The following is a 9,237-nucleotide window of genomic DNA, read 5'->3' as shown; positions in this document are numbered from 1 at the left end:
ACCTCACATTTGAATTTCCACCATATTTTCATCATATTATGGATTAAAGTGTCAGAATTATATTGTTATTTTCAATAGATCATCAACTAGAAATGTAATTTCACAAAATAAGACACATTTTATTTTACATATGGCATGTTTGTCAATCTCAAATTAGATGTTATTTCTGGGAAGTCAGCTTTGTAACAGTTTACAGTTTTACCACACAAAAAAAACAACACAATAAGGTATAAGCAATTGATATTGGTATGGTTGTAAACAATACATTATGATTTTGGTTGCTAATACAAATTGGTTGTCTCATTGATGTCACTGAAATCATGATATCTACTGTAATACACATAGAGCACATCAGAGGGCTCCATCAGCTTGTTTATGACTGTAAAACAGTAAAATTGCTTAATTTGACCATACAATATAAAAGTAATAATATCCAGTCTCCTACAGATGTATAATTATTGTACTTTTTCTTATTTTTGACTGTGGATTGTGATGTCTTTGTGGATATTTCTTGTGATTCTATGCTGTACTTGTTTGGAAAAGTAAATGAACAATGTTGAGAAAAAGTCAAGTTTAATTTCATAACAAAATATTTTGTGTTGTTACACAATGTAAAATCCTTGCTAAACGGTAGCTTAGTAGAAATGTCAGTAGTGTGGCATTAGTTCTGCAAATCTTAATTTTAAGTCTGCTTTTCAATTATGTGTTGCAGAAATACAGCAACTGGCCATGTTTTCTGTTCAAATTTGTCTATGACTATATACTTCTTTATTAAGTAAGGTTTATAACAAATTACATCACAACATAATTTACATGAATAGGAATGTAATTTTAGTTTTGTTTACAAAAGTCCAAAACATGTATAAAAAGTAATACTAATACAAAATGAAATACTTTTTCTTCATTCATTCAGTACAGCCATTAACATAGTTTGTACAGTATGCATTTAAAAGAATGTATCTTCTGACAAACTTTTCAAATATGAATGCATCATTTTCATGGATAGCTTTTGATGCATGACTAAATATCTGAAACATAGAGTAAATTATGTCACATTAGCATTCACATACATTACATGTGAAACCAGGTAAAAAATAACATTTGATCTATTCCGAATAAAAAATACAAATATAGCTGACCAGGCTCGATGACAGAAAGGACTCAAAAGATTAATAGGATAAAAAAATCTATCACCCCATCATGTAGGAACTATCTTCCTTCATGTGGAATCAGTGAAAGCATTACCATGTTTATCTCTCAAAACCACAAGGACCTCCATGATAGCGATGATGAAGTTTCAAGTTGATAGGCCACTATGTAGTGGATTTACAGTGGTTGAAATGGACACGTAAAATCCGATTTTTGATTTGTCAATAACTCAGCCATCTTTCGACCAATACGTTAGCTGAAACTAAGTTAAGACATGCACCATGGGTCTACATTCCAAAGTTGGTGTCATTTGGTCCTGTGGTTCATGAGACTTAGATTTCAAATATGAATCTACCCTTATAGTGCGGCCATCTTTGAACCAACATTATTTCCTCAAATAATTATTTTCTCAAATGCTTTATGGACTACTGTCCAAAGACAACATTTGGAGTGAATCTGACTTTTAGTCCATGAGAGGATTTGTAAAAATGATTTAAAGTTTAGCGTTACATAGTCAAAAAAGGTCATTGTTAACAGTGTCCATATTTTTAAGATATCAAATCCAAGTGTAGCATGGCTCATTGTGATAATGTATTTGATTATTCTAAAAAGATTCAAGTTGATAGGCCATTGTGGGGTGGATTTACAAAGGATTTAAATGGACACGTAAAATGGGATTTCCTGATTTAACAATAACTCAGCCATCTCTTAACCAATGGCTTAGCTTTTCTCAAACTAACTTATGAAATGTACCATGCGCCAACATACCAAATTTCATGAAAAGTTACCTATGGTTCATGAGAAATTTTTCAAAGTTTTTCCAAAATTTACAAGATGGAGGAAAATCTGTCCAGACAGATCTTATTTGAGGCAAATTTGTTCAGTATGAAGAACAACACCTAGATACAACGTTTCACGTCTCTAGGTCAAACGAGATGGCGGATATGAGGGTTTAAGTGAGACTGCTTATAACAGTGCCACATATAGGTCAATCAGTGCCATTATTTTGGACCAAGTTATTCAGGTCTCTAGTTTCTGTGTGTAAAATTAGAAAAAAGTTACCAATCTATGCTTGCGTTATTTGACCATGTCAAGGAAAACAAATAATCTAATTACAATAGGTTTTTACATCTTTGCTGTGAACCCCTAAATGTTTACACATCCACATCTGAGTTTGAGCAGTTATGTTGTTCCAGGTAGGTTCTAGTTCAGTAGTACGCATACTGATCATATTATAACCTGTTGATGTCAGCCTTCTAGGTTGTGTTGGCAGAAGTGTTGTTAGCATCAACAGTTAGTATGTGCATCCTGTGACATAGCGCTGCAGGGCATATTCACACAGCAGGAGCAGGGTGTCAGGCCTTTGCAGGAGATAGAAGGTGTGGAGCAGTTCAGGTACTGTCAGCAGAGTGCAGGAGGAAAGGTACCGAAAGACCTGTTCAAACCCGCGCAGGTCTTTCAGCAACTCGTGAGATATGCCCATCTTCAGCGCCACATGCTGGTAGTTCTGTACTCCTGGGAACGTTGGGTCCAGCTTCAGAGCCAGAGAATCCACCAAGGCCTGCGGCAGCCTGCCTAGACGGACCCCTGGACAGAAGATACACAGGCCAAAGGGGAAATGAGCACAGATCCCCCTGTCCACCTACCACAAGAGGTTAACTATTCAGCTATTACTGGGTGTTACTGTTTCTACATTCAACATTTGAGAATGTCTCATGGACAGTGACAGTGTGCAAATAACTTCATCCTCTGCGGACCCCACACCAGGTCAGTTGGTGTGTTGCTTCACCAGGAAGCATACAGGTAGCAAATTCTAGCAATTGTATCATGCTGTCATTTTACTACCTCAGGACTAGCCCATGCTGTAAAGGGAAAACATTTATCCTCTTCTTGAATATTTAGCCAGTGGTGCCTAGTATGCAGCTAAGTCTCTTGGCACAACGATTGTCTGTTTCTCCATGTGGCCTGTAGAACAGTAAGACATTGTATATTTGACTATTCCTCTTGGCCAAGATAAAGAAACGTTTTAAAACCATTAAGACACAACGAAAAACAACTTTAAAAACTACTGGTATAAACTGCTGCATTAACTTTGAAATCCAGAACCATCAAGAACAAGATTAGATTATGTGAATACGTAGCTCAACTAAATCCCTAGCCACAACAGCAACAGAACTTCACCTCATCAGTCACATTTACTGTGTATTGTGGTTTCTTTGAGATTTGCAATGTTTCGTTTGGTTTCTGTTGAATGTGCTCCAGCATTAAAATAAGCTTTAGATATCAAGTAAACTGAAGAATAACCCACCTTGCATGATTCGGATACACTTCTTCAGCAGGCTCACTGTTTCCATCTACAAATATAAATATTAATGAATGAATACTTTTTTTGCTCCGTCCAGGGAAACATTCTCTACTAAATGAGTGAAGCTGTAAACTTAGTTTGTCATATCTAGCTAATTATGTCTTAAATGACAAGTGGGAAACATGAAACAAATTATCTATGGGCATCCAGTCTCTTGCCTATAATGGGAGGATATCACAACTTATGATATCAGCCTGTGTGTGTGTGTGTGTGTGTGTGTGTGTGTGTGTGTGTGTGTGTTTACATTGCATCCCATGGGCCACAACTTAAGAGTGAAATGAAGGGTGCCATTTGCTTTAAAAAAAAAAATCTGTGTAAGCATAAAATACAGCTACATCTAGTGACTGCTCACTCAAACTCACTACTGTTGAGTAAATGGTCACCTGTGTGAGAACAGCAGGTGAAACATCTCTGTCTTTCCTAAAGGTAATTACCGCATTACTGCCTCGCAGACTGCTGTTGCAGGGTTGTTGATGGCTGCTCCAACAGCTGTCAGTTTGCTCCTCTGGGCAGTCAGATGGACTCCTCCTCAGTTGTCTTCCTCCTATCCGGTCTCCGGAGGAGCCGTCCCTAATCTCAGATATCTCAGTAATCCCCAGGCTCACAGAGCTACAGTCTGGGTCTGTAGTACTGTCAAGGTCCAGTGTTGAGGCTGCAGTGGTGTGGAAGTCTAGCTCAGTGCACTCCACTGGGACATGCTGATGGAGAGGGCTCTCCTGCAGTTCAGAGGCACAGTATCCCTCACTGCTCTGCAGGAACAAGGACCCTGCCACATACTCCCCACTGTCTATTGGACCCACAGGGATCTCCATTGTGAGTGGGACGTCCCCACTGACTGAGGGCGGCTCAGAGGATATCTGAGAGACAAACCCAGATGAGCAGTTACTGCAGGTGGAGTTCTGCACCAGCGGCTGGGTCTCCAGGAGGTATCTGTGGTCCTGAGTTTTAAGGTCAGGGCATAGTACAATGGACCCCAGAGGGACAATCATGTCCACTTTGGACTGCAGTCTGGCCAATGTTTCTGCAGTGGTGGTATAGTTAGCACATGCACCTGTAGGAAGACAGGTCATCAGAGGGTTACATTAGTACCCTAACAAACCCCTTATGAACCATGCATTCACAAATTGACTAGAATATGAGTCAATTAGGGGATGTTTAAGGCGTGGTGGGTTTTACTCTGATAATTACCTGAGCTTTGGCCTTCCTGCTCCAGGTTCAGTGTGACCCTGTTCACTGGGTATGCTGCACACTCCATGTCATTCTGACTTGTGCTTTGAGGAGCCAGGCATCCTTTCAGAGAGAGAAGATAATTAATGAGCTAGAGGAGGCACAGTTTGAGGAGGATTACTTGTACCCTGCGTGTTACTATAAAAGAGATTTCAACAAACACACTGACAGAATCCACATTATTACAGTTTCATCAGTGGTTGTGTGAACATCTCATGCAACAAAAACTTCATTAGAGGAGAGATTTGCGTGTGGATAATGAGATACCTTTAAATATTTTCTTTAGTAAGGTATGTCTGAAGTATATAAACAAGGCAGCAGCTAGGATTGCCATGGTAACCAGGGCTACAGAAATGGTGGCGGTAACAGCAGCATTATGGGCTGGGCATTCTGGGCTACAGACTTTTTCCACATCAACTTCTCTGCTTCCTGCAAAACAAAAGAATTGAGGTTGGTGCTGAGCAAATGGCTGAGCAAATGCTTACACACAACATTTATTTGATGTTTTCAATTTCTGACTTTGATCCTTTGGCAAATACAATTATTATAACACTATTCTATTAATAAAGAACAGTGTTATAATTCTTAAATATCTCATAACCCAAACAATTAATTATCTACGTCAACAATTGCACACAGAAAATTAGGCTAATAAAAACATGGGTAATTAAGTTTCCAGCATATGGAGATAATTTTCTAATATAACAGTAGGCTACACAATTGACTTCAATAATGAAGTTGTTTTCCTTTCTCAGAGTCCCGTCCAAGCTTTACTGAGACTTACGGCTGCACTGCTGCTCAGTGGTGGAGGAGGGACCACATGGCATGCACTCCAAGTCCTGCAAGCCATTTATCCGTGTCTTACTGTAAAAGCTGAAATCAGATCAAATTAAAGCAGGGAAAAAAGTCTGAAATAGTGGTATTTCAAGTAAACAAGCTAGTAAAACTAAGTCCACATGTTCTGGTCTGGATGAAGAGCTTTTATGACTTAAAAGCACAGCTATGTCTTAACTATAAAGATCTGTAGATACTATATGTAAGAAAGCGATGAGATAATGCACAGTACAAACCCTGGTAAACACTCCCCACAGACAGCATTGCTTTTAGAGGTGCACAGTGACTTCTGGTTCCTGTTTATGCGTTTACATGACTGGCAGAATCTGCAGAAGTGGTAACCCCAACCCTCTTTATAAGTCTTGACATTACAGGGGATGCAATAAGCCGACCGTCCACTTCCATAACCACAGTCCTGCCGGGAAATAAGAATCAAAATATACAGTGCAGATCTGTTTACAGCTAAGGATTTCACTGAAGTTAATTTCTGAAGCAGACGGTTGCAAAACAGAAATGAATATGATGATTAGAGGTCTAGATTACAAAATACATTACTGTTTCCCCTTCCAATGAGCACTGGGGTTATTTTAGGTCATGGGTAAACCCATATGTGAAGATCCTTAGCATGCCTGCCAAGTGGACTTGTGTGAACTTGGAACAAGGTTCTCTGCCAGTGGGATTATGTTAAGAGTGAGATCACCACAGACAGTCAAACCAAGCTTTTTGTGGTTTCATAAAATTGTAGGATGTTCATTTGAACCAGTTTGCTACAGCAACAGGAAATGTGAATTATTATGTGGATAACCAATGGACATTTTTGTAGGGGTTGATAGGCTATATTTTTCTAAAGGGAAAATCAAGGCGGACATTTCTCAATGGAAATTCCACATTTCATAAGCTTTTTTAAACCTAAAATACACTACACGTTTTACATTTCCTGCATTGCAGGAAAGTTATCCTGCAAATTAAGGATACAATTAAGATCCTACACCTGTAATGACAAATCCTGGTTCTGCAGTAAAGGGTGTGAACATTTAAACCTTAAAACGTTTAAAGGAAATTGGGATCCTAAACATTAAGAAAAATCCCTAACCGAGTTATCGTAAGCACCAGAGCTAATCAGTCTCCTCCGTTCCTAGAGGAGTCGAATCTTGACACTCAGAAATGGGGAAATGGGAGTCGACACCGGGAGTTGACGTGCAAGGAGTCGATGAATCAATTATTTTGAAGTTAGTTGAAAAAATGGCAGAGAAATGCAAGCGACAACTGTGAAATCCTGTTTGGCAATACTTTGAGAACTTCAATGAGAAGTTAATGCAAGGTGGAATTGAGTTACAGTAATGGTAGTACAGGTGTAATGCTTAATAATTTGAAAGGGATGCACCGTGTGACCCAAACATGAGACCCAAACCGTTGCAGGCAGCGGTACAGCTGCATTGTGAATTCACGTGGAATTTTAAACATTTTTATTTTCCTTATTATTAACTCGAAACCCATAACAAAATGCCCCTTTAAACGTTAAGAAATGTTTTCCATTCGTCACACAATTACTGCTCAGCTGAGTGGATAGGCTACTAGACATGGCCTATCTGTTTGTTGTCCTTAGTGAAAATACAGTAAATTCTCTTCCAAAACAAAAATATTCCTCTATACTGTAATAATACCCACCTCTGACAGCTCTTGTCCTGGTCCACATTGCAGACAAGGGTGGCAGTTCCCATTCAAGTAGTACTGGGTTTCAGAACAATCCATGACAGCAATGTAACTCCTAGGAAAATGTAATATGTATGATAGTTTATAGCTCAGTAGTTAGCTCCTTTTTTATCTTTATAATTAACACTGAGTAAAATGGAAACAAAATGCATTGAGATTGCTGTATCTTAACCACTGCACTGAATATTGTATTTTGTATTTTATTTATTTAACCTTTATTTAACTAGGCAAGTCAGTTAAGAACAAATTATTATTTACAATGACGGCCATCAAAAAGGCAAAAGGCCTCCTGCAGGGCTGGGATTAAAAATACAAATAAACAAAACACACATCACTACATGCGAGACAACGCAACACTACATAAAGAGAGACCTAAAACAACAACATAGCATGGCAGCAACACATGACAACACAGCATGGTAGCAATACAACATGGCTGCAGCTCAACATGGTAGCAACACAAAACAGGGTACAAACATTATTGGGCACAAACAGCACAAAGGGCAACAAGGTACAGACAATACATCACGCAAAGTAGCCACAACTGTCTGTCCATGATTGAGTCTTTGAATGAAGAGATTGAGATAAAACTGTCCAGTTTGAATGTTTGTTGCAGCTCGTTCCAGTCGCTAGCTGCAGCGAATTGAAAAGACGAGCGACCCAGGGATGTGTGAGCTTTGTGGACCTTTAACAGAATGTGACTGGCAGAACGGGTGGTGTATGTGGAGGATGTGGGCTGCAGTAGATATCTCAGATAGGGGGGAGTATTGAACACATTGAATTAAAAGTTTTGCTTGTGTGCATGTTGAACAATTTTCAATATCCCATAACTGGATGTCACTGAAGTACAGTAAAAATGCAAAACACAAACAAGAGTATATAGAATTACAGGCAAAGAATGTCTAAAGCTGAAATCAGCTAGGCTCCATCGTCATCTCTATGTGTTGTGTTGAGGGGTGAAAAGCAAGAGAAAACTATTGAGAAAGAATACATGCAGAGGTTTTAGCATACTGTATCCTCTACTTTAAATTACAACCCTGCTATACTAACATTGATTGGTGAGATTACTTACCAGTTTTATGAAATGCTACAAAGCAAAAGCACTAAGGTTGAACAGCTCATTGGCAACTGGAAAGATCATTCATTACCAGCGGTGCGTTTCTGATACATCCATCACTTAGGCTACAAGCTAATAAATTACACCTCCCACCCTTAGTATCACAACACATTTAAATATATATTCACTGTCACATTACCTTGATCCATAAGTTTTACGAAGATACTTAAGCACACTTTTTAAAATCGTTTTCACGAGCCTATACTTTAGCACGCTATCGATAGACAGTGCCACTTCATCCAATCTGGACATGCCCTGACATGCCTTACAGACTGCACGTCGGGCGGCCAAAACCATCCTCAATGCGCTCTAATTGGGAAACGTCTGAAGTTCTGCGTAAAATTATCTATAGAGAATATGCAGCCGTATTTTTGTCAGAGCAGTGCTGGAATATTGGCTAATAACAGAGAATAAACAAACGGTAGAAGACTGCCTGTCTGTCTGTGTAATACTAGAGCTACTCTATGCAATATAGTAGACCTATAATAGCATGTGTACAGTATGTAATAGTTAAGGACTGTGTGGGCTAATAGTATGTCTCTGTGTAATTTAAATGATCAAAAATAATATTAATTAAATAAAATTGTTTTTGTGACAATGAAAACATTTTACTGTTTCTCTCTGCTAGAGAATTATGGCTAATTTGAGTTAATTAGAAATTGTTGTCATAGAATGAAAAGTAAACATCAAATTGCTTCAATTGGGGTTTTAATATGTGCTTGTCAGTAGGATCAAAACTGCGGTAACATAATAATCTTTCCTCATAATTTCACAACATAACACACCAGCATGTTGGCTAATGTTGGACAATGCATTTTCCCTTCATCCAGGA

At 38.6% G+C, this 9,237-nt stretch overlaps 1 protein-coding gene across 4 annotated transcripts; it reads right to left on the bottom strand.

The window, feature by feature from the left end:
- Positions 1-556: 556 nt before the first annotated feature.
- On the bottom strand, positions 557-8,967 carry eda2r (ectodysplasin A2 receptor). Of its 4 annotated transcripts, none has more exons than XM_021623215.2 (9): positions 8,545-8,967; positions 7,244-7,343; positions 5,812-5,990; positions 5,526-5,614; positions 5,009-5,170; positions 4,703-4,804; positions 3,949-4,565; positions 3,458-3,503; positions 557-2,736 (listed from the first exon to the last, which is right to left on the bottom strand). In XM_021623215.2, the coding sequence occupies exons 1-9, from the start codon at positions 8,700-8,702 to the stop codon at positions 2,444-2,446; spliced, it is 1,746 nt and encodes a 581-aa protein (XP_021478890.2). In that variant the 5' UTR covers positions 8,703-8,967; the 3' UTR covers positions 557-2,443. The 4 variants fall into 4 exon arrangements, with proteins under 4 accessions (XP_021478890.2, XP_021478891.2, XP_021478893.2 ...); XM_021623216.2 differs by having other exon boundaries at positions 8,361-8,966; XM_021623218.2 differs by lacking the exon at positions 5,812-5,990 and having other exon boundaries at positions 8,361-8,966.
- Between the last annotated feature and the right edge of the window lie 270 nt (positions 8,968-9,237).

Source organism: Oncorhynchus mykiss, chromosome 12 (genome assembly GCF_013265735.2).
Source record: "Oncorhynchus mykiss isolate Arlee chromosome 12, USDA_OmykA_1.1, whole genome shotgun sequence".
NCBI classification, from domain to species: domain Eukaryota; kingdom Metazoa; phylum Chordata; class Actinopteri; order Salmoniformes; family Salmonidae; genus Oncorhynchus; species Oncorhynchus mykiss.
Note: the sequence above shows the minus strand (reverse complement) of the source record. Positions and strands in the feature narration are given on the sequence as shown.

Excerpts from the sequence above, each read along its gene's own strand:
- eda2r (XM_021623215.2), bottom strand. The coding sequence starts at position 8,702 with ATGGTTTTGGCCGCCCGACGTGCAGTCTGTAAGGCATGTCAGGGCATG. Across the intron at positions 5,615-5,811 it reads TGTGGGGAGTGTTTACCAGG|CTTTTACAGTAAGACACGGA; the intron begins GTTTGTACTGTG and ends ATCTGATTTCAG. Across the intron at positions 4,566-4,702 it reads GCAGGAAGGCCAAAGCTCAG|GTGCATGTGCTAACTATACC; the intron begins GTAATTATCAGA and ends GTCTTCCTACAG.